General features: G+C 41.7%; 1 protein-coding gene across 2 annotated transcripts in view; it reads left to right on the forward strand.

Annotated features, from left to right (window-relative positions):
- tusc3 (tumor suppressor candidate 3) overlaps positions 1 to 25,078 on the forward strand; it is a 387,960-nt gene that overhangs the window by 108,455 nt on the left and 254,427 nt on the right. For both annotated transcript variants that reach the window (XM_072569980.1, XM_072569989.1), the window contains exon 3: positions 15,380 to 15,497. In XM_072569980.1, the coding sequence (XP_072426081.1) occupies positions 15,380 to 15,497 (118 nt within the window). The remainder of the gene's footprint in view (positions 1 to 15,379; positions 15,498 to 25,078) is intronic.

The following is a 25,078-nucleotide window of genomic DNA, read 5'->3' on the forward strand; positions in this document are numbered from 1 at the left end:
GGTGGTCCCAATTTTAAGTGCCCATATCCATTGGTCAAAATTACTTAAGTCATTTAAATTCCAGGTACGTCTGGTCATTTCCTGAGTATGAAACATTTGCCAATAAACCTTTGACGCTAATGGATCTACACTAACACGGCTCATTTTAATGACTCATAGTCAGTTGTACTCTCCCCAGACAAGAGGGAGTAAACTTTATGGCCTTTCCTTATCTGCCTATTTCTCAGTGGCAATATGCATTATTCTGATTGTGCTGACCACTGTGAATGTGAGGAAAAGGCAACCAACTCGCTCTAATCTCCTTTCAGGATTAATTGAGTGAATTGAATACTGTCAAAAGGTGTAGTGAAGGAGAAGTACAGCCGGTCAGGCTGCATGAGAGGAGCAGGAGAATCAACGTTTCAAGCTTAAGCTCTTCATCAGACATATTGAAGAGCCTGACGAAGAGCTTATGCTCAAAATGTCTACTTTCCTTCACGTTGAGTGCTGCCTGACCGGCTGTGCTTTTCTAGCGCCACACTTTTAAACTCTGATCTCCAATATCTGCAGTCCTCATTTTCTGCTGAACTTGAATACTTATCATTTATTTTAGAGTTTAGATTTGAACCTAGTGACATCTGTGTTTTGGCCTGTGTATATAAGCAAGTTAATGGTTAACTTCCCTATATTTGCGGAGCCATGATTTTGATTAAGCCCGCATGAAAGAGAGTCTTTGGGATGATGATGGGGATTTATTGAGCGATCTCAATATCTGGAATTAAAAGTCTGGTAATGACCATGAAACTTTTGTGGATGGTTGGGGTGAGAAAAGCCTATCTGATTCATGGATATCCTTCAGGGAAGGAAATCTGCCATTCTTATCTGGTCTGGCCAATATGTGACTCCAAACTCTCAGTAATGCGGTTGACTCTTAACCTGGTCTGTGCGCAATTAGGATGGGCAGTAAATGCTGGCCCAGCTAGTGTTCCTCACATCTTGTAATCAAATTTTTGAAAAATAAATCCACAGCATTATTTGAAGGAACCTCCACAAGTGAAAAGAAAAAATATTGTGAAGTATTAACCTGCTTTCAGTTAGAAGAATCAGGATTTTTTGTTTTGTTTTTGTTGAAGGACATAAAACAAAGTTTGGAAAGCTTTTGTTCTAAATCCATAGAGGTCCTTTATAAATTTAGATTTAAAATAAAGTTTCTTGTGATAAAAGGGAATAATTTGGCACGAAGGAAATAGGTTATCTCCGTGTAAGGGTTTTAATTTGAAAGTTCCAGAACAGAAATGTTTAATTAGCTGCCTGAAGTGGTTGTTCAAAGCTGATAAAGTCTAAGCTCAGTTATGTCAAAATTCAAGGAAGAGACTATCATATTTTCAAGACTGGGTATTGAAAGAAACAGTTAAGTCAAACCTAAGGATGTGATAGATAAAAGAATTCTGGTGGTTAAATACTGTGATATGATGTTAGGATAGCTAGGATTGTATTTTATCATGTTGTTTGAAATCTCAAATTGTGCTTTATGTAAATAGGAGAAAATGAGGACTGCAGATGCTGAAGATTAGAGTCAAAAAGGGGAGGGAGGTGTCCAAAATGGTCCAGGTGAACTTGAGGTAAGGGTGGTGGAAGGTGTTTGTTAAGTTTACCATTTAGCATGTTTGTCTTCATTGCTCAGAGCTTTCAGTACAGGAGTTGAGGCATTATGTGCAGGTTATACACGATGTGGGTGAAGTCTGTTTTGGAGTGCTGTGTACAGTTCTGGTTGCCCTGTTATAGAAAGGATATTATTAAGCTGGAGAGGTTTCAGAAGAGATTTACCAGGATGTTGCCGGGAACGGAGGATTTGACTAAAAGGGCAAGGCTTGTTAGGATGGGATGTCTGTCAATAGAACATAGGATGTTGAGGGGTGACCTTATAGAGGTTTATAGAATAATGAGGGGAATTGATAAGATAAATGATAGGTGTATTTTCCCAAGAGTGGAAGATTTCAAGACTAAAAGGCACAATTTTACAATGAGAGGAGAAAGATTTATTGAAGATGACAGGCAATTTTTTTAATACAGAGAGCAGTCTGTATGTTTAATAAAATTCCAAAGGAAGTGGTGGGTGCAAGGCCAGTTACAATGTTTAAAAGGCACCTGCATAAGTGCATGAATAAGAAATATTGGAGAACTTTGGGCCAAGCATAGGCAAATGGGACGAGTTTATTTTGGGGTTATGGTCAGCATGGACTGGTTGGACCGAAGGGTCTGTTTCCGTGCTGTATGAACCAAGTAGGAGATTTTCTTCAGTGAAGGAATGGAATTGTGTTTATTATAAAAGCAGCCAATGTAACCAAAGACCCTTGCAACCCTGATTATTCTCTTTTCCACCTCTTCCATTGGACAGAAAATACAAAAATTTGAAAACACATAGCATAAATTAAAGAACAGCATCTTCCCTGCAGTTTTCAGACTTACAAATGGATTATTAGCATTAATCTTTCTCAGCACCTTTTCTGTAGCTGTAACACTATATATTGCATTCTGTTCTAGGTAAGGTATGATTTGTTGTTTAACGCATAAAACAATACTTTTCACTGCATCTCAGTACGTGACAAAAAAAATCGAATCAAGTGTTTCTTGTGTTCATATATTTCTGTGCCTCTATTGATGCAGGATGCTAAAACGTGAAGATGGAAAGGGAAACAGAGCTGTTGGGGGTAGCGGAGGTGGGGATGAGTTCAGAGTCAGCTTCCCCCGTCAGGCAAAACCTGCAATGTGACAGCCTATGCTGGGAGTTTATTTTTCTGGTTCTCCTGTGAGGGAGGGGAGGCGGTTATCTCCTTTGGGTCAATCAAAGCTAATCAGATCCAGTGTTGACAGAGTAATGAGAGGCAATGGCCTACTGGTATTATCACTATACTCTTAATCCTGAGGCCCAGGTAAGGTTCCTGAAACCCAGCTTTGAAACCCATCGTGGCAGATGAATACAAAAAATATCTGGAATTAAGTCTGGTGATGGCCATGAAACTTTTGTGGATGGCTGGATGGGTGGGGAAATGGTGGTGGAAGGAAGAGGAGGGGAAACCTATCTGATTCACAGATGTCCTTGAGGAAAAGAAAACTGCCATTCTTATCTGGTCTGACCGATATGTGACTCCAAATTTTCAATAATTTGGTTGACTCTTAACCTTCGAGGAGAAAGTGACGACTGCAGATGCTGGAGATCAGAGTTGAAAATGTGTTGCTGGAAAAGCGCAGCAGGTCAGGCAGCATCCAAGGAACAGGAGAATTGACGTTTCGCACATGAGCCCTTCTTCAGGAATGAGGAAAGTGTGTCCAGCAGGCTAAGATAAAAGGTAGGGAGGAGGGACTTGGGGGAGGGGCGTTGGAAAGGCGATAGGTGGAAAGAGGTCAAGGTGAGGGTGATGGGCCGGAGTGAGGTGGGGGCGGAGAGGTCAGGAAGAAGATTGCAGGTTAGGAATGCGGTGCTGAGTTCGAGGGATTTGACTGAGACAAGGTGGGTGGAGGGGAAATGAGGAAACTGGAGAAATCTGAGTTCATCCCTTGTGGTTGGAGGGTTCCTAGGCGGAAGATGAGGCGCTCTTCCTCCAACCGTCGTTCATCTTCCGCCCAGGAACCCTCCAACCACAAGGGATGAACTCAGATTTCTCCAGTTTCCTCATTTCCCCTCCCCCCAACTTGTCTCAGTCCCAACCCTCAAACTCAGCACCACCTTCCTAACCTGCAATCTTCTTCCTGACCTCTCCGCCCCCACCTCCACTCCGGCCTATCACCCTCACCTTAACCTCCTTCTACCTATCGCATTTCCAATGCCCTTCCCCTAAGTCCCTCCTCCCTACCTTTTATCTTAGCCTGCTTGGCACACTCTCCTCATTCCTGAAGAAGGGCTCATGCCCGAAGCGTCGATTCTCCTGCTCCTTGGATGCTGCCTGACCTGTTGCGCTTTTCCAGCAACACATTTTCAGCTCTGATCTCCAGCATCTGCAGTCCTCACTTTCTCCTGTTGTGTGGTGCATCATGTTTGTAAAAAAAGCTCAAGGGAATGTGCTCCATAATTAATTTCTGCCATCCCAGCAAGCCAGGTGGGTTCTCAGACACCCAATTCATCAGAATATTCTTCCGTGCACAGTATGCAAGAATATTAAATACTTTCTTCCCTTCTAAAGATGGTACATTTGGTAGACCAAAGAGGAGAGATATCGGGTCTACTTTGACTTCAATCCACAATACCCTCCCTATCTCTCCCGCCACGGTGCTCCAATAAACACGGAGCCTGTGACATGTCCAGAAGCAATGGGTAAGAGTACCTACACTTATTTTACATTTGGGGCACACTGAAGATGCCCCTTTTTTAAACTTCTGGTCTGGTGCCAGATGAGCCCTGTGCAGAACTTCTAACTGCATAGCGCATGTCCTATTACAGATTGAGATCTTTCGAGTATTCTCCTATATGTTTTCCCATGTTTCAGAAGAGATATCCACTCCTAGCTCTTGATCTCAGACCTCACATAACCGGTTAATATTCTGCCAGGCCCTGCCACCCAGCAGGTGATAAAGGGCACGAAGTGAAATGGTGCTTGTGGAACGTAGCAACAACCTCTCTGTATCGGGCTTATAGAGCTTAGTGAGAAGCATAGTCTTCTTCGGGATTGCAGGTTAGGAAGGTGGTGCTGAGTTCGAGGGATTTGACGGAGACAAGGTGGGGGGAGGGGAAATGAGGAAACTGGAGAAATCTGAGTTTATCCCTTGTGGTTGGAGGGTTCCAAGGCGGAAGATGAGGCATTCTTCCTTCAACTGTCGATTTGCTATGGTCTGGCGATGGAGGAGTCCAAGGACCTGCATGTCCTTGGTGGAGTGGGAGGGGGAGTTGAAGTGTTGAGCCACGGGTTGGTTGGGTTGGTTGGTCCGGGTGTCCCAGAGGTGTTCTCTGAAACGTTCCACAAGTAGGCGGCCTGTCTCCCCAATATAGAGGAGGCCACATCGGGTGCAGCGGATGCAATAAATGATGAGTGTGGAGGTGCAGGTGAATTTGTGGTGGATATGGAAGGATCCCTTGGGGCCTTGGAGGGAAGTAAGGGGGGAGGTGTGGGCGCAAGTTTTGCATTTCTTGCAGTTGCAGGGGAAGGTGCCAGGAGTGGAGGTTGGGTTGGTGGGGGGTGTGGACCTGACGAGGGAGTTATGGAGGGAGTAGTCTTTTCGGAACGCTGATAGGGGAGGGGAGGCAAATATATCCCTGGTGGTGGGGTCCGTTTGGAGCTGGTGGAAATGACGGCGGATGATACGCTGTATATGGAGGTTGGGGGGTGGTATGTGAGGACCAGTGGGGTTCTGTCCTGGTGGCGGATGGAGGGGCATGTGTCAATGGAGGAGGAGGGTATCGTCGATCACGTCTTGGGGGAAATTGCGGTCTTTGAAGAAGGCGGCCATCTGGGTTGTACGGTATTGGAACTAGTCCTCCTGGGAGCAGATACGGTTGAGACGAAGGAATTGGGAATATGGGATGGCGTTTTTACAGGGGGCAGGGTGGGAGGAGGTGTAATCTAGGTAGCTGTGGGCGTCGGTCGGTTTATAGTAAATGTCCGTGTTGATTCGGTCGCCCGAGATAGAAATGGAAAGGTCTAGGAAGGGGAAGGAGGAGTCTGAGATGGTCCAGGTGAATTTGAGGTTGGGGTGGAAGGTGTTGGTAAAGTGGATGAACTGTTCAACCTCCTTGTGGGAGCACGAGGCAGCGCCGATACAGTCATCGATGTAGCAGAGGAAAAGGTGGGGGGTGGTGCCAGTGTAGCTGCAGAAGATGGACTGTTCCACATATCCTACGAAGAGGCAGGCATGGCTGGGGCCCATGCAGGTGTCCATGGCTACTCCTTTGGTTTGGAGGAAGTGGGAGGATTGGAAAGAGAAGTTGTTCAGGGTGAGGACCAGTTCAGTCAGTCGAAGGAGGGTGTCAGTGGAAGCGTACTGGTTGGTACAGCGGGAAAGGAAGAAGCGGACGGCTTTGACTCTTAACCTGGTCTGTATACAATTAGGATGGGCAGTAAATGCTGGCCCAGCCAGTGTTTCCCCACATCTTTTAAACAAAAAAAAGTCCACGGCGTTATTTAAAGGAGTCTCTACAATTAGAGATCAGCATGACATGCATTTGATGCCAGTCAGTAGGATCATGACATTTTTCGCTTTCACTTTCCTACCCTTTCCCTGTAACAGTTGATTTCTGACTGATCAAGGTTCCTGTCCTAGATGCTCCCATGGTGGGGGAGATGAATCATCTCAGCATTTACTCTGTCAAGCCCCTTTGGAATGCTGCATATTCCGATGAGATCATCTCCTATACTTTTAACTTTCAAGATGGCAGCACTGCACAGTGGGTAGTATTCAGGCTGAGTCTGTCTGTTCCAGGCCAGCCACATCCTTTTCCTCTCTCTCTCCATTTCATCTTTTTGTTTTTGTTTTTCTTTTTCTTTTCTTCATCTTCCTGACATCACAGAGAAGCCAGAACGGTGTTGGTGATGACTCCTGACTTCGTCGGCACAATGCGATGGCAGTGGGGCGTTGGCTGCAGCGATGACAGAGTGTGGACTTGTGACTGCAATTAGCCCAGAACGTGAACTGTTTTGGCATCGGGTGCAAGTCATTGGCTGTGGTGGTGTCGATGGCCAGAGCAGGGCCTTCTGGCTAATGTAGGCCCAGCGTGGGGACCTTGCAGAAGTCCTGGAGCTGTATTTGGGATCCTGGCTGATGAAGATGAACTCTATTTAAGTGTTCTTTTTCTTTTTCTACCTCAAAATGGAGCCAGATAGTGGAGACAAACTTTTTTTTCTCTGTTCATCTCCCACAATATATGTGATAATAAATCATTCATTTAATTCCACCACTTTATCACATTTTTTGACTATTTGTGGTCTCCTTATAAATATTAGCACCTATATTTCAGTAAACACTTCAATGGTTGAAACAGACTTTAGAATGCCCTGAGGTTGAGGAAAGCATAAAATCAGTATACAGCAAACTTAGTATTAACAAGCACCTATGGGTTCATCAAATGTTCCCATCAAGGGATCCATATAAATCAATGTAAAAAAAAATGCAGGGGTGTACTTTATACCCCTGTTATACTTTAATTACAGTATAAATCACTTAAATAATAATGTAACTTTGCCTTGAATAAAACTTGTTGGTAGAGAGCCTTCTCACAAGTGCCCTCAATAGAGTAGTTGAATATCATGGAGATCATGATGGTTCAGTAAAACCTCTGGTATTTCAGGCATATAAGTTTTGCTGGTTTATATTGAGAGTGCTGATTCAGAAGTGCTGGTTGAAACTAAGTTTGCTGAAATTACTTTCTTCTTTCTTTCATTATGTTCTTTTCGAAAATGTCATTCATCTTTAAGTTTGACACACCATATGAGCAAGAACAGAAGTAGAAGCATGCCAGATCTCCTGAGTAGATCAGGCAGATGGATGGTTCGAACTGTATGACTAGTATATTCCTTTGTCCATCGATGCAGCCTGACCGACTAAATATTCCTAATATGTTGATGCTTTGCTTGCAGTACTATATTTTTGATACCTTCAGGAATGTTTAACTATTTACAACCAGTTAAGCAAATTTGAAAGTATGTTGTAGCCTTACATCTTTTAAAACTTGCCCTCATAAAATTAGCCAAACAATAGCATTGAATTTCTATTCATTAGTTCGCAGGTGGTGTACCCGGGTAAGTCCCCTGATTATTGTGAAATGCCTTGGCTAGTTCTCACTGCACAAAGAGATTGAATCAATGCCAATGACCTGCAAATGAATCACTTGGCAGGCCAACCATACTACAGACTCTGTTCAGCAATGAAATTACCAGCTTCATCAGGCAATATGAGATGAAACACTCAGGCTCAATGAGCCTGAGAAAAATCAAACCAGTTCTGCACATTATCATTAGAGTTAAAAATCACACAACACCAGGTTATAGTCCAACAGATTTAATTGGGAGCACTCTAGCTTTCGGAGCGCCACTCCTTCAGATGATGGTGGAGGACACTATTCTAAGGCACAGAATTTCTAGCAAAAATCGACAGCGTGATGTAACTGAAACTTTGCCACCGCACCTCTCGTAAACTTCTCAATCATCTCGTGCACCAACTTCACAGCAGGCACCACAACCTTGAAATTCAGATGGAATCCACACTCTCAGCCTGCACTCAGGATACAGCAGTACAATTCCGTGACATTACCAAACAGACAAGGCAACAAAACTACGCCACATACATGCAAACCAAGAACAAAAAACTGGAGAAACTTGGCATTCTCACCAGTAATAGCAAAGCCCACCCTGGCACCACAGTAGATGACATTATCACTGCGGGAATGTTTATGATTAACTTATTGGACCACACCCTTCGACCAGAAGACATTGAAGTCCTGAGCAGGGGTCTCAACTTCTGCCCCACCACCAAAATGGACCCGTTGGTTCTTGTAGCAGACATGGAGGAGTTCATCAGATGAATGAGACTCCAGGAATTCTTTCAATGTTCCGGCAGTGATTCCAATAAGCCCACTGATGAACTGGAACAGTCATCACATGAATCTGTAGAGGAGCAACCAAAGAAGGTGTCAACTTGGACCCCATCGGAGGTCTGCTGGCCTGGGCTTGGCATGTATGCTCAAACCATCAGGAAATACATAAATGCCAGATTCATCAGCTGTACCCAGAAGGTAGAGCAAAACATCACCCATTCACAACGCAACGCCATCCAGGCTCTCAAAACCAATCACAACATTGTCATCAAACCAGCAGATAAAGGAGGAGCCATTGTCAGTCAGAATAGAACAGATTACTGCAAGGAACTGTACCGACAACTGAACAACCAGGAACACTACAGGCAGCTACCAGCTGATCCGACCAAAGAAGAACACATCCATGAATTAAACACATGGACTCCGACCAAAGAAGAACACATCCATGAATTAAACACATGGATCAGGACTTTGGATCCAGCCCTTCAACATTCCCTACACGCCCTCATTCCACGTACTTCTTGTGTAGGTGACTTCTGCCTTCCAAAGGTACACAAAGCCAACACACCAGGACGTCCCATCGTATTGGGCAATGGGACCCTGTGTGAGAATCTCTCTGGCTATGTTGAAGGCATCTTGAAGCCTATTGTACAGGGGATCCCCAGTTTCTGTCGCGACACTACAGATTTCTTACAGAAACTCGTGGACCAGTCAAACCTGGAACATTCCTCTTCACAATGGATGTTTCAGCACTGTATATCAGCATCCCCCACAATGATGGCATCACTGCAACAGCTTCTGTACTAAACAACAACAACTGCCAATCTCCAGACACCATCCTTCAACTTATTCGCTTTATCCTCGATCACGACGTCTTCACCTTTGACAACCAGTTCTTCTTCCAGACACATGGAACAGCCATGGGGACCAAATTTGCACCCCAATATACCAACATCTTCATGCACAGGTTCGAACAAGACTACTTCTCTATGCAGGATCTCCAACCAACACTGTACACAAGGTACATTGACAACATTTTCTTCCTCTGGACCCATGGCGAGGAGTCACTGATAAAACCACAAAGTGACATCAACAAGTTTCATCCCACCATCAAACTCACTATGGACTACTCTCGACTATTTGTCTCATTCTTGGACACGTGCGTCTCCATCAAGGATGGACACCTCAGCACCACACTCTACCGCAAACCCACAGACAACCCGCAATGCTACACTTCTCCAGCTTCCACCCAAAGCATCTTAAAACAGCCATCCCCTATGGCCAAGCCCTAGGTGTACACCAGATCTGCTCAGATGAGGAGGAATGTGACGGACACCTGGAAGTACTCAGGGATGCCCTTACAAGGACGCGGTATGATGCCCAACTCATCGACCACCAGTTCCGACGTGCCACAGCAAGGAAACTTAATAACCTCAGGAGATAGACACGTGCTGCAACCGACAGGGTACCCTTCATTGTTCAGTACTTCCCAGGACCTAGAAAATTATACCATGTTCTTCGTGACCTGCAACACATTATCAATGAGGATGAGCACCTCACCAAGACTTTCCCCACACCTCCACTACTTGCCTTTAAACAACCGCCAAACCTCAAACAGATCATTGTTCGTAGCAAGCTGCCCGGCTCTCAGGACAACTCCATACAACCCTGTCACGGTAGGCATTGCAAGACATGTCCGAGTGTGCACATAGATACCACCATTACACGAGGGGATACCTCCCACTTTGTACGTGGCCGGTACTCATGTGACTCAGCCAACGTTGGCTATCTTATACGTTGCAGGCAAGAATGCCCTGAGGCATAGTGCAGTGGGGAAACCGAGCAAAGGCTATGTCAACGGATGTTGTGCGGTGCCCATTCAATCAACAGACAGGAGTGTTCCCTCCCAGTTGGGGAACACTTCAGTGGTCCAGGACATTTGACCTCGGACCTTCGGGTGACCATCCTCCAAGGTGGACTTCAGGACAGGCAGCAGCAAAAAGTGGCCGAGCAGAGACTGATAGCTAAGTTGGGGAGGGCCTCAACCGGTACCTTGGGTTCATGTCACACTACAGATGCACCTACACACACCCACACACACATGCACTCCTATACACATATACACATAGACACACACATACACAGACACTCACACACTCCCACACACACTCAGGCTTCCTCTCAGAGACTTAGACCACTCTACACTCATGCACACACATATACACACTCTGAGACACTCACAAACCTCCACCCCAGGCACGTGTGCACACACCCACACTCTCACGTGCACTCTTCACAGACTTAAGACACTCTACACTCACTACACACACATACATACTCTCTCACACTCACAACCCTCAACACAGACAGACACACAGAGACAAAGACCCACATGCACACACATATTTTGTGGGGTGAATTTGTACTCGTAGGGTTACATTGCACTTTGCTCAAAATCTGCATGAATTCATGTAAAACTCAGTTATCTCACTTTTTAGATTAGAATTACTCTAAACATCATGGCACAGACAGAGAACACAGGGGGCTAACACCTTTGACATATTGTCTAGCTATCACCCATTGTTACAGCTTACCTGAAAATGCAACTTTTAAAAAAAGGTTTTGTGATTTACACATGAAAGAAGTGAAACTATCATGGTATTCAAAACAGATGAAAGACTCAACAGACAATCAAGGTATTTTTCAATGTATAATTTCAGTAATATCACACTTAAAACTTTTGCTATAAATTCTGTGCCTTAGAATTGTGTCCTCCACTATCAACTAATGAAGGAGTGGCGCTCCGAAAGCCAGTGTGCTTCCAATTAAGCCTGTTGGATTATAACCTGGTGTTGTGTGATTTTTAACTTTGTACACCCCAGTCCAACACTGGCATCTCCAAATCATGATTATCATTAGAACTAGTTAACATTCTGCTGTGAGTAAGAGTGTGTACTGTAGAACTTTGCTGGTTTGAATAAGTAACTTTAAGCATACAATTTTCCTGACATGCTAGATTGGTTAAAGATTGTTTGCATCTCATTCTTGAAACTTTCTGTCCCCAGGAAATTGAGGCACAGACCTACAAGATATGGGTGCATCCAAAAGCTGTCTGCCATTGCATTTAGTGTATGTTTGTTCAACTACCATTGAGCTTTAACCAAAAGCCCCACCACCAATTTCATTTACCCCACCCCCTCAGACTGCCCTCTCAAGATCACAAAATTATTACTGAACAGAAGAAGGCAGAAATAGCTCCACAGAGACCAATATCCCATCACCAAGTCACCCTTAGTTTACACATGGAATGTCCTTGATACAGATCCAGCTTCTTCAGAGCCATCTGTCAGAATGAGCAGAATGTCTGACACACCTGTTTATATCTGTCAGCTAGGACTCCCTAATTGGATCAGATTAACATCCCTAATAAGGGAATTCATTCTGTGGTCCACATGACTGACCTTGTTATATTCACTACAGAGGCAATTTTGTCTATTGTGTCTGAACCGACTCTTCAAATTAGTATAATTACCTCCTACCAATCTCCTATTTCCTTCACCCTTGCACATTAGTTCTTCCAAACTGATTGTCCAGTGATCTCGTGAATGCTTCAGTTGAACCTGCCTTTAACAGACCTCCAAGCAATGTGCTCCACACCCTCATGACTTACTGTGTGAAAAGGTTTTTTTTCTCATCTTGCATTTGTTTCATTTGCAAATTATTTGTGCCCTCTGGTTCTTGCTCTTATAAACTGGAACAGTTTCTTCTATCTACTCTATCTGCTGTCCTCCTGATTTAAAAATCTCTATCATATCTCCTCTTGGCCTTCTTTTCTTCAAGGGGGAACAGTCACAACTACTCCAATCTATCTTCGTAACTGAATATTTGTCTTCCCTAGAGCCACTCTTGTAAATCACTCTGCATCCACTTCAATGTAATTTGCATCTTTCTTGCAATGTAGTGCCCAGAACTGTACACAATGTTCCTGCTATGGTCTAACAAAAGTCTAAGCATATTGGACATGGCTGCTTGCTCTTATACTCTTATATATGTCCTTGTTAATAAGGCTTAAGACAAAATGCATTATCTCACACTTTTCTGCATTGACCCCATCTACTGCCTATCAGCCTCCTACAACTTGTCTTTGTCTGTTTAGAGTTCAACAGTGTTTTCCCCAGTTTACAGTTTTTACAAGTTTTTAATTACGGGTAAACTTTGAAAGTGTCCCCTGCACAGCAAGATTGAGATCATACAGGGAAAAAGCAAGGATCCCATTGTCAACTCCTGAGGAGTTCCACAACAAAGTAATTTCCAGCCCCAAAAATACTCATTGGTCACTTTTCCTTTTATTCTCTGTTTCCAATCACTCAGCCAATTTTGTATTCTTTTTTTCTGCTGACCATTTTATTTTAGGAGTCCATGGTACCCTACCCTCATCGAACCATTTGTTACCACTTGAAAAACATTCTGGCAATTTAGTTAAATTTCCCTTTTAGAAATCCATGATGATTCTTCCTAATCAACCTATTTTTTTCTTTGTAACTACTAATTCTATCCTGAATCATTCTTTCTAGAAGCTTCCTTACCAACAATGTTAAACTGAATTGTAATTACCTTGTTGAAGAAAAGTTATAAGGACTACAATATTTGCAATAGAAGTGAATACAAGTGCAGTTAATTGCCACGCATGGACAGGAGAGATAGTGATGTGTCTTCAATTAATGAGAACAGAAGGCAAGAAGGGTTAGTAGTTTGAGGATGAGCAAGTTGAGAACCCTTGTGTGAATATGATGTATGCAGTATTGATAGTTATAGTCCACCTGCCCTGATGAGGTGTTTGAGCAGTGGCAGACTTAGAGAAGGAATCTGAACCTTTGTGCATGACTAGCAGAAAGAAAGGTCTCCACATTGAGACTTGTGGATTGTAGAAGATCAGTGACCTTCTTGCTGCCTGGTCCTTTTTACTTAGCACTCAGCACTGACCCACTCTATGATTAGTGTCCAGGCTAGGTTGGCCTTTTGGCCTGGTCACTTTTTGCAGTCAGCAAGGAATTAAACTGCCCTTGTCTCCACCACTCAGCCCATCAAGCCACTTCAGATTACTGCCCTGGAAATGAGGAACTAGTTTGTCTTTTCGCTGAGGCATACACAGGGTTGGAGTAGAGCAGATTGAAAGGTTATTCCTGGTTTGCACAGTCTGAGATGGTATGAGGTTGAACTTGAAATATGGTGCCAGATTGTGGAAGCTGCATACTCTTGTCAGTCGTGAGCACTTGTGCTTTGTGGTTCTTTGAGAGTCATGCCCAAAGATCAGTTGCATAATTAGTATGGTGAAAGTTGGAAAATTGTGCAAGAGAAATTGTCCTAGGCTATTGCAGATTAGATGCCATGAAACTCACTTTCCATTCCTCTTTAACCAAAAACCTGAAATTTCAGCCAATAGCTTTTATTGTGGTGAGTAGTGAATGTCACGTAGACACTGTACATGACAAAGGCATTCCCAGAATTGTATACAATATTCCTAACTATGGAAAGTCTTCCTCACTAATACTTGGAGACTTCTGGCAAAATTTGGAGAAGTATCCCACAATTCCACCTGTCCTCTAATTTCTCTAGAGGCTGTTCAGGCATCAATTGTCCATGCACCGTAGTCTCAAAGTGTGGCGCTGGAAGAAGCACAGCAGGTCGGACAGCATGTGAGGAGCAGGAGAATCGATGTTTTGGACATAAGCCCTTCATCACGAATGTCATGCACAGCAGTGACTGGAGAAACTGGAACTGAATGCATTCACAGGGCTTTGGGATGCCAGTCAGTGTCCATGGACTTTTGGAGCAGGAGAGCAGCTGCACACAAATGTTGTCATGAACTCGTCAAGCAACAGAGTGACATAGTTATCTTCACAGAATCCTCCATTAACACCTTTAATTCTGTCACATTCCAAAGGTGGTACAGCTGCATACCGTATGTAGTGGCCATGGCAGTCCTTAACCTTGACTTTGGATCTCAGGAAGTGTTATGACATTGGATCAAATGTGAGCAATTAACCCTCCTATTGTTTACCACCTTATGCCCTCCTTAATGTGATGAATCAGTATTTCTCCATATGGAGTGTGCAGGGCAGAAAGGTCACAAGATCTGTTCTGGGTGTGGAACTTCAAACTCCATCAACAGGAGTATTTGGGTTGGTCATTACTGATTGTGCTGACCAAGTCTCGATGGACGTAGTTGTCAATCTTGCAGTCTCCGTCTGCAGTAATAGAGACAGAACCAATATTATGGAAAAAGTTACTTGACCTTGCATTCACAAATCTACCTCTCATAAAAGCATCTGCGTTTGGCTGTTCTAGGAGGAGTGACCATGCACAGTCATTGTGGAAAGAGAGTCCTATCTTTACACTGCAGATATCCTCCATCATGCTGCGTGCCTCATCACACAAAACTAGATAGTTTCATAACTGAACTGGCGATTCAAGGCTGAGTATCCAGAGATGCTGTAGGCCATAAACAGCAGTACAACTTTATTCCCTCACAATCTCTCACCTCATGGCCCACCAAATTGTTCACTGTACCATTTATAGCACTGAAGATGTAACTACCCTATTTGGACTGTATTTATTACAAAAGGCAAGTCATACCACCATCTTGTGTGTGATTAAGAATGGGCAGTAAGTGTTGTCTTGCTGGCAAAGTTCATATCCATGAATAAATCAAACTTACAATAGTAGTGATTTTTAAAATAATAAATAATTTTGCTCTCCCATTTAAGTAATGTTAATTAGAGTTATTATTTCAAGGTTATGAAGTGTAAGTATTAGTACATTAAATTCATTTCCCAGTCACGTAAGTTGACTTTAGTTCATTATACTTATTTTCCACAGACAGGCGAATGAGGAGTACCAAGTGCTGGCAAACTCATGGCGATATTCATCTGCATTTTCTAATAAGTTGTTCTTCACTGTGGTGGACTATGATGAAGGAGCAGATGTATTTCAGCAGGTATGGATTTTGTTGTGCTTTGTCACTATCAACCAGTGATTCATGATGGCTTCTGTTCAAGAGATTATTCAAATCCAGAAGTGCTAAGAATACGGATATAATCAAAAACAGATTAGTTTGATTATTGAGAAGGTTATACATCCAATTGAAAACAAAGTGGAGAAATTCAGCTCCCAGCTGTCTATTTTAAGCCTGAGAGATGGGTAGTCCATATTTGAATATCAGAAACTGGGCTTGTGGAAATTAAGGCTGGCATGTAATACATGAAATGCCTGTCACCTCAAAGTGAAAGGTTGCGTTAATACAGAAACCTACATCCAGCAAAAATTGTTGGAACTTTGTAAAACCGTTCAGATGCAAATGGAGAAAGTTTGCACTGAGCAAGCTTTTACTGAATCCATCTTCCAGGTTCTGAGGAGCAGCATGAATATCAGGTTTTCTTTTAAATCAGCTGCCTTCTGCGATTTATCTCCTGTATCTCAGAGTCAGTGGTGAATGAGGACAGTCATCTCTTAGCTTGAAGAAATCTGGTCATAAAGTTCTGGCAGTCCTTCCCTTTCAGCTTTAAATTTCACATAGCAAAATATGCATTATTACTGACTAAATATAAGCTAAGGTAAAAGTAAACCATCTTGCTTTTGAAGAAACAAGAATAGTTTATATTTTTCAGAATGTATAGGATTACTTGATGACTGTAGAGAAAGTTGACAATCCACAAATATAAAACTAGGTTTTTAGGTAAAGTTAAGGATGTTTTAACAGTAAGTATGAAGATGTGTGCCATTAAAATAAATATCAGTTGTAGTTCAGTTAGCAGCTCCCTTGCTCCTGGGTCAGAAATTTGTGTGTTCAAATCCAACTTGACTTGATGGTGAGTATTAAGCTGATATTTTAGCACAGTCATATGGGAGTGCTGCAGTTTTCATATTAATATAATGGTAGCCTCATCTGCCCTTTCAATTGAACATAAAAGATCTCACATCATTATATTGAAAATGAAGAGAGGTATTCTGAGTGATCCAATATTATCCCTCAACCAACATCACAATATCATTGTTTGTAGGAACTTGCTGCACACAAATTTGCTCCCAACTTCTCTGCATTACAGTTACCACATTTTAAAATTACTTAATGAGTACTTAATTAGCTCTCTGAAGTGGTCTGCCATCTCATAAAATTGATGTGTTATATGAATGCAAGTATTCTTTTCCTTTCAATTACACCTTGTCCAATAAAGTGTAACTTTTACAAGTGGTGTTGGAGACCTCATGGTTTATTGGGGATGGTGTTTAGTGACTTTGTGGGGAGGCCAAGCCATTGTTTCTAACTGTGGTGTAAGGATTAGTAGGGTAGGCCTGCTGGATCCAGCAGGTAAATGTCAAGGCACTCAACCCCACCCTGGATCCTGAAACCCTCACAGCTTTGTCTTGGATGTAGGTGCCAGGTTTCCTAAGGATCAGGAAACCTGCTCCACCATGATAAATCTAAAAAAACTAAATACTAATGAGGCTGTAAGTTTTTTTTAGAAAAGATACATTTTAGATTTGGGCATTCTACCTCGTAGTTTCCTATTTCAAATCTGATTGCTCTTGTCCATTATCACCAATATTGTGCTCACAGAGTAAAAAACAGGATTGGTTTGAACTTGTCCTCAGCCAAAGTTTTGAGCAGAACTTTCAATTATCTTTCCTACACCACTCGCAAGATTATCTTCTTGACAGGTGACTAAAACAATGACCATGAGAGTTAACTTGACGTCACTTCATGAAATTAAAACTATCAGATGGAGATGACTAATTGTAGTTGTAAGGAAGTAAAAATATAAGACATAAGAGTAGTGGTGGACCATATGGCCTATTAGCCTGCTCGGCTATTCAGTTCAACTCTACTTTCCCTTATCTCTTGCTACCTGAGACATCTAACAAATTGCAACAAATAAGAAAAATTCTAGGAGATCTACCATTCATGGTTAACTAATAATGTTGAAGATAATATTCAAAAATAAGGAAACAACATATACTCCAACATAGGTGGCAGGTCAGAAGATTGGACTGAATATATAAAAAAAACAGCTTTACAAACAGATAAATAAGGAGGGAAAAATTGAGTGTGAGAGAAACTTGGGCAAAATATAAAAACAGTTAGGAAACATTTGTTCAGATGTTTTAAAAAAATTAACAAAGTAAATGTTGGCTCTGTGGAAGATGTTTCTGAAGTCATAATAATGAAAGATACAGAGATGACAAAGAGATATTTTGCATTAGTCTTCACTGGAGAGGATGCAAGTAACATCCTGGAAATAGCAATAAATCAAGAATTGAAAAGGAGAGAGGAACTCAAAGTTGCTATAACCATGGAAGTAGTACTGATAAAACTGTTCAAATGATGAGTTGATAAGTCCCTAGGTCCTGATTCATTTTGTCCCAGAGTCTCAAAACAAATAGCCAATGAAATATTGGATGCATATCCACAATACTTTGCTTTATTTTGAACTAGTTGATGCATTGGTTTTAATTTCCCAGAAATCGGATTAAGGGAAGCTTCCTTTAGATTGGAATGTAACTAATGTAACTCCTTTGTTCAGAAAGGGAGGGGGCAGAGAGCAGAAAATTACCCAAGCAAATTAGATTAAAATTAATCATAGAGAAAATGTTAGGAGCTGTGATTAAATATGTTATTACTGGGCACTTAGGTGAGTTCAGGTGATCAGGGAGAATCAATGTGGTTTGTGAAAGGGAAATTGTGTATAACTAACTTTGATTAGATTAGATTCCCTATTGTGCGGAAACGGGCCGAACAAGTCCACACCGATCCTCCAAAGAGTAACCACCCAGACCCATTCCCCTACTCCCTACTAATGCACCTATCAGTATGGGCAGTTTCGCATGGCCAATCCACCTGACCTGCACGTATTTGGATCACCCGGAGGACATCCATGAAGACACTGGGAGAATGTGAAAACTTCACGCCGGCAGTCGCCTGAGGCTGGAATCGAACCCAGGTCCCTGGCGCTGCAAGGCAGCAGTGCTAACCACTGAGCCACCAGGCCACCCCAAACTTATTGGAGTCCTGAGAAGAAATAGCTTGTGCTGTGGATAAAAGGGAACCAATGGATATTTTGGAGTATATTTCTCGAAAGCATTTGATAACATACCGTACAAAGATCATTGTAGAAGATAAAAGCTCATGGTGGAGGCAATGGCATGTTGGCATGGACAGAAGATTGGCTTGCTAACAAGAAGCAGAGATTAGGAATAAATGGGCCTTTTTCAGGCTGACAGGATGTCACAATGGGTCTGCCACAGGGATTGGTGCTGGGGTCTCAAATCCTTTACAATTCCTGTAAAGGATTTGAATGAAGTGATCAAAGATATTGAAGCTAAATGTAATGGTGACAAAAGATAGCAAAGTGAGTTGTGAAGAGGACATAAGGAGTCTACAAAGGGATATAGATCAGTTCAGTGAGTAGGCAAAGATGTGACAAATGGAGAATAATGTGAGAAAATGTGAACTTATCCATTTTTGCAGAAAGAATAAAATAAATTATCCAAATTGCAAGATAATGCAGAGCTATAAGGGAAGGTGAGGTCTCGTTGTCCTAGTGCATGAATTGCAGGTTAGCATCAGGTACATCAAATGACCAGGAATGCTAATAAAATATTACGATTTATTGTGAGGTGACTTCAACATAAGAGTAGAACATTTGTGTTTCAGTTATACTGGGTATTGGTGACTTAAATGTATCATCTCTCAGTCTTCTACATTGAACTTCAACTGTAACTTGTTTGCCTACTCCACCAGCTTGTTTGAATCCTTTTGAAGTATGCTGCCCTCCTCCATTTCATAGTGCTTCCAAATTTCCAAGTTTTGAATCATCTACAACTCCTCTACAAAGGTGCATCCTTACTCATAAATTCTGTTATTTTCATGATGACTGATGGCAGACTAACTGGCCAGGAGATCTTTATGTTCCCATTCCCTGAAAATCCATTGATATTCTTCTAGAATCTGGGAAAGCTTGAACATTTATGATTAATTCATTCACAATCTTTGGATGCACCCCTTGTGGAAACCCACACGAGAGCCCTCGATCCTGGAGAATTTGTTTATTTTTACTTCCTTAAGTTTCTGTTACATTTTTCTATGAGCATGCCTTTTGACTAATTGGATAAATTATGAATGGTGACTAAACGCACTTTCTCATATCTAGCTTTTAACACTGATTTTGAACCTAGAGTCCATGGTTCTTCATTTTTGATCTATGCGACTGTTCTTTGCTTGATAAGGCACCTTTAAAGTTTAATTATTCTGAAAATAACTTTAATGAAAAGAAGAATGGTTTTAAAAATTACAAATATATCAGGGAGGTTTTAGTATATGACTAAATTCCAGCATGTGACTAAATGTTGTACTTTCCAATAGCCTACGTGTGATAATTGTGCTCCCCACCTTTTACAGGACATTCAGAGAAGAGCAATAAAAATGCTGTGCTAACCACTGACACCAATACCCCCTATATAAATGAGAAAAAGTAATCTGAAAGCAGCACACAGCATAAGGCAGCAATTTATGGACTATAAGTATTAGCAGTAGAATCTAATAGAAATGCTTCAAATTTCATTTTTCTTACCATTGTGTGCATTTGTAATTTTACAGTAATGTGCTTTGGGATATCAGGAGTTGGGATGAATTTTACCAGAAGTTGGCAAAGTTTCAATTTCAGGAGTTTCATTGCAGGTTTCAATCTATGTACCCTCGTGAGGTTTCTCACTATTTTCTGCAACTCACCTCATTAGCTTTGCATCATGCCTCTGTGGTGCCCTGCTAATCCTATCTTCAATTTCACCAGAGGCAGAAGAGCTTGCAACTTCGAGGAACTCCCAGGATTCTCAGAGCTGGCACCATTTTTAAAGCCCTGCTAAGTACCGGGTAAAGTGTTGCCAACCAGGAGTTGCCCTTTATCTGGGACCTGAGAAGAGGAACCAAATGGAAATATCTCTCAAGGCACATTGATGGTGCAGCTCCATTGCACATACCAGTGTACGTTAGGAAGTGTATTGCTAGTTACGAATTTAAATAATGCACTGGAAATCAAATCAACTATTCCTGGAGTGATCATAAATGTTAACTTTACTCAAACTATCCAAAGTCCCTATCACTTAATGATGAACTCCAGTTAAAAGAAATCACTCACCAGGCTTCTGTATTTAACAAGAAAATGAATATTTGTTGTGAACAATGTATCTTTGATCAGTGGCAAAAAGGAACATTTAATTTCTAACATTTTACTCTACAATTTTGCCACACCTTAACTTGCTCTATTCACAAATAGCCAGATATGCAAAGATGGGCAAGACACGGATATGAAAGGAAAAACAAATATACGGTTCAATAGCACGAGACTGGACACAAGATTCGATGGCTTTTCTTTTGCTTCTTTTTAAATTCTTCGATATTAACATAAGGTTGTTTGCACACTGATATTCAGTCTTTCATTGATATTGAGAATTCATCCTTTCAATGTCTCTGAAGGTGTTTTGTTCCTCCTTTAGCAGGAGGTTTTCAAAGAAAGATGATTGAGTTACTGGCGATTTTCTGGTACATCTGCACAAGAGAGAAACAAAAAGAAAACATTTTGTTGCTTTGTGTTTGCAGGTTCTATGTTTCAGCTCCATTAGCCCGACACAAGCTATGATCACAAGGTGATCGAATGTTGTTGTCAATAAATTGACCCCGGTTTTAGAACCCAGTGGCTTTGTTCTGTATGATTTTACTCTCACTATGTTAAGAAAAGACTGCACTGTGAGTTTTGCTCAATATGCTTGAGCAAACATAATGTCTCAAATGCCATCTGTCTGCATAGTCTCCATGGTTTAATGCGGTGTTTTCCTTTTTTAGTCCCCAGTCCAAAAATAAATGAAGCTAGAAGATTTTGTCTTTACGTGTTTCTACCCTCAGGAGAGATGAAACACCATTTCAAAAATGTATATATGAGGCTTAGCTCCATTCATCCTTCCTCTCCCCTTATACCAAGACTTGGAGAATTTTTTTTATCATCTTTTCAATCTTAAACATGTTTTGTCATCTTACATTCAGGACAGGGCATTTGCGACCATCTTGTCTTTACCAGCAAAGTGAATGATCTTTACATTGAATGGTTGAATCAATAGACTCCATTTGAACAGTCTTGTGTTTTGAGTTTTAAACTTTTCCGTGAACATTATTGGATTATGTTCATACTCTAATGTTTCATTGTAGCCAAGTTGGATATAGGCTTCAGGATTGAAGTTGCTTTTTCCACACTGGAGTATTTCATTTGATTTGGCCACGGCTTCTCTATTTCTTACTCATCATTTTCTATAAGAATGCTCTTTACCCCAAGGCACCAGCATAAATTGTTATTTTTGAAAGTTTGTTTAAACCAGCCAACACTGGTTCATTTATTTGAATTGTCTTCAGTCTCTGAAAGGATCTTAAGATTCTGCTGACCATAACATTTGACTGTTTCCGTAATAAATCTGTTAAAGATACAAGTAATGTGCTGAAGTTGAGCACCAAGTTCTTGTAAAACGCACAAATTTCTAAGAATCTGATTTTTAAAATTTAGATTCTGAAACACAGAATTCTGTCAGAGCCATCACTTTCACTGTTTTTGCCAAAACTTTCCCTTGTCCTGTGATATATCCTAGGTAAGTATAGGTTAGTACAGCACAGAAACAGGCCCTTCAGTTTACCATGTCTGTGCTCACCATGATGCCATTCTTAACTAACCCCATCTGCCTGCACATAATCCATATCCCTCAGTTCCCTGCATGTTCCTGTGTCTGAATGCCTCTTAGACGTTGCTATTATATTTGCTTCTAATATCTCCCCTGGCAGCATGTTTCAGACACCTATCACCCTCTGCATATAAAAAAAACTTGCTTTGTATGTCTCCTTTGAATTTAAAATTTGTGCTCACTAGTATTTGACATTTCCACCCTTGGAGAAAAGACTCCAAGTATTCACCCCATCCATGTCTTTCATAATTTTATGTACTTGAACCAGGTCATCCTTCAGCTTCAAATGCTCTAGTGAACACAAGATTTTTTTCCCCAAAGTTTCTTTGTCTTTAATGTTATGAAGGTGTAAGGAGTACTGTACCTTTAAGAGATTTGAAAGCTTGCAAGCATTTATAGAAGTATACAGAGTGCTAGAGAACTTACAATGTAATGTTTGGTCCTGCAGCTGGCAGTACCATGAGACAAAAACACATTCACATTCGGCCAATCAATTAAAATTATGCCCCAAGATACTAAACTCCAATCTAGTTTGAATTTGGTATTTTGAGAATATTAAGACCAATGAATCCAATATTTCAAAACTCTGACACATTTTGATGAGAAAGATGTTGAAGCCTTTTTTATTTCATTTTTTAAAAAACTGGCTCGGCAGATGGAGTGGCCTAAGGATTTATGGGTAATGCCACTTCAGACTAAACTGGTAGGCAAAGCTAGGTGAGGTATTTGCTGCACTGTAGGATGAGGGATTAAGAGATTATGAAGAGGTTAAAGAGACTATTTTAAGTGCTTATGAATTGGTACCAGAAGCATACAGACAACGATTCAGAAACATGAAGAAGGAACCAGGTCAGATTTGTGTTGAGTTCGTAAGAATTAAACATAGTCATTTTAATAGATGGGTCCATACTTTAAAAATAGATAAGACCTTTAAGGCTCTACAAGAGATTATTCTGCTGGAGGAGTTTACTTCCATCACTTCCAGAAATCATGTGGAGGAACAGAAAGCTCAGGAAGTGAGAAGGGCAGCAGAATTAGCAGATGAGTATGTGTTGGTGCATAAGACAGCTTCCGACCAGAATTTCATCCTGTGAGGAATAGAAGTTGGCAGAAGGGGAGGTCCCACACTATGAAAGAAAGAGTAGAGAACACTGGTAAGAGTTTACCACAGATTAAAGAAGCCCAAGAGGGTGGACAGAAGGTGGAGGGTGGATAGAAGGTGAAAGGCCTCAGGTATTTTCACTGTGATTATAGTGGGACACAGAAAATTACAATGCCAATGATTTCAGAAGGGCACAGGGAAAAGATGTTTTCACTGTTTTAAAAAAAAAAGTGGGGCATGTAAAGTCACAGTGCTGGTTGTTAAAGAAAGGCACTGTGGTAAAAGAAGGTAAGCCAGTGGTGATGGTCAAGGTAATAAAGGAGACCCCAAGAAGAGCCGAGGAGCTGGAGGAGAGTGCACAGCCTGGGTAGTGGCTGGGTATGGAGTTGGTACTTGATCTGTACAAAACAATTCACTTCTGTGGGTAAAATTTACTCAAAGAACAGGGGAAGAAGGACGCGGAGTTATAATTTTGAGAGATACAGGATCTAACCAGTTGCTGATAGTAAGGAATGAGTGAATGTGCACTTTTTCTGATCTGTTACCCGAAAGTGTGGTAATTTGTAGGATAGATGGGCAGAAATTTAGTGTTATCCTATGTAAGATAAGGCTGGAGTGCTAACTCAAGACTGGGGATGTTACAGTGGGAGTGATTGACAGTGAGTCAGTTTCAGGAGTTCACTTTTTCTTGAGAATGATTTGGCAAGGTCCAAGGTGGGAGTGACACCCCTTGTTGTGGAGAAGCCCAAGGAAGAGCAAGTAACTGAGGAGTTAAAACAGAAATATCCTGGTATTTGCGCAGAGCATGTAGTACCCAGATCCCAGTCTCATAAGTCATAGCATGACACAAAAACTAAACAGAAAGATGAAGGAGTTGAGGTTCAGTTCGCAGACACCCTGTTTGATGCAATGGTGCAGGAAAAACCTGAACAGGCAGAGGGTCAGACAGAAGTCATCAAGATGTACAGCACGGAAACAGACCTTTTTGGTCCAACTTGTCCATGCCAACCAGATATCTCAACCCAATCTAGTCCCACCTGCCAGCACCCGGCCCATATCCCTACAAACCCGCCCTATTCATATACCCATCCAGATGCCTTTTAAATATTGTAAGTGAACCAGCCTCCACCACTTCCTCAGCAGCTCATTCCATACACATACCACCCTCTGTGAAAAAAGTTGTCCCTTAGGTCTCTTTTATATCTTTCCCCTCTCACCCTAAACCTATGCCCTCTAGTTCTGGGCTCCCCCACCTCAGGGAAAAGACTTTGTCTATTTATCCTATCCATGTCCTTCATGATTTTATAAGGTCACCCCTCAGCCTCCAATGCTTCAGGGAAAACAGCTCTAGCCTATTCAACCTCTCGATAGCTCAATTCCTCCAACCCTGGCAACATCCTTGCTAATCTTTTCTGAACCCTTTCACAAAATCTTTCCCATCGGATGGAGATCAGAATTGCAATCTTCCAACAGTAGCCTGACCAATATCCAGTACAGCCGCAACATGACCTCCCAACTCCTGTACTCAATACTATGACCAATAAAGAAAAAGTATACCAAACGCCTACTTCACTATCCTATTTATCTGCAACTCCACTCTCAAGGAGCTATGAACCTGCACTCCAAGGTCTCTTTGTTCAGCAACACTCCCTAGGACCTTACCATTAAGTGTATATGTCCTGCTAAGATTTGCTTCCTGT

This window comes from Chiloscyllium punctatum, chromosome 1, assembly GCF_047496795.1.
Source record: "Chiloscyllium punctatum isolate Juve2018m chromosome 1, sChiPun1.3, whole genome shotgun sequence".
In the NCBI taxonomy this organism is placed as follows: Eukaryota; Metazoa; Chordata; class Chondrichthyes; order Orectolobiformes; family Hemiscylliidae; genus Chiloscyllium; species Chiloscyllium punctatum.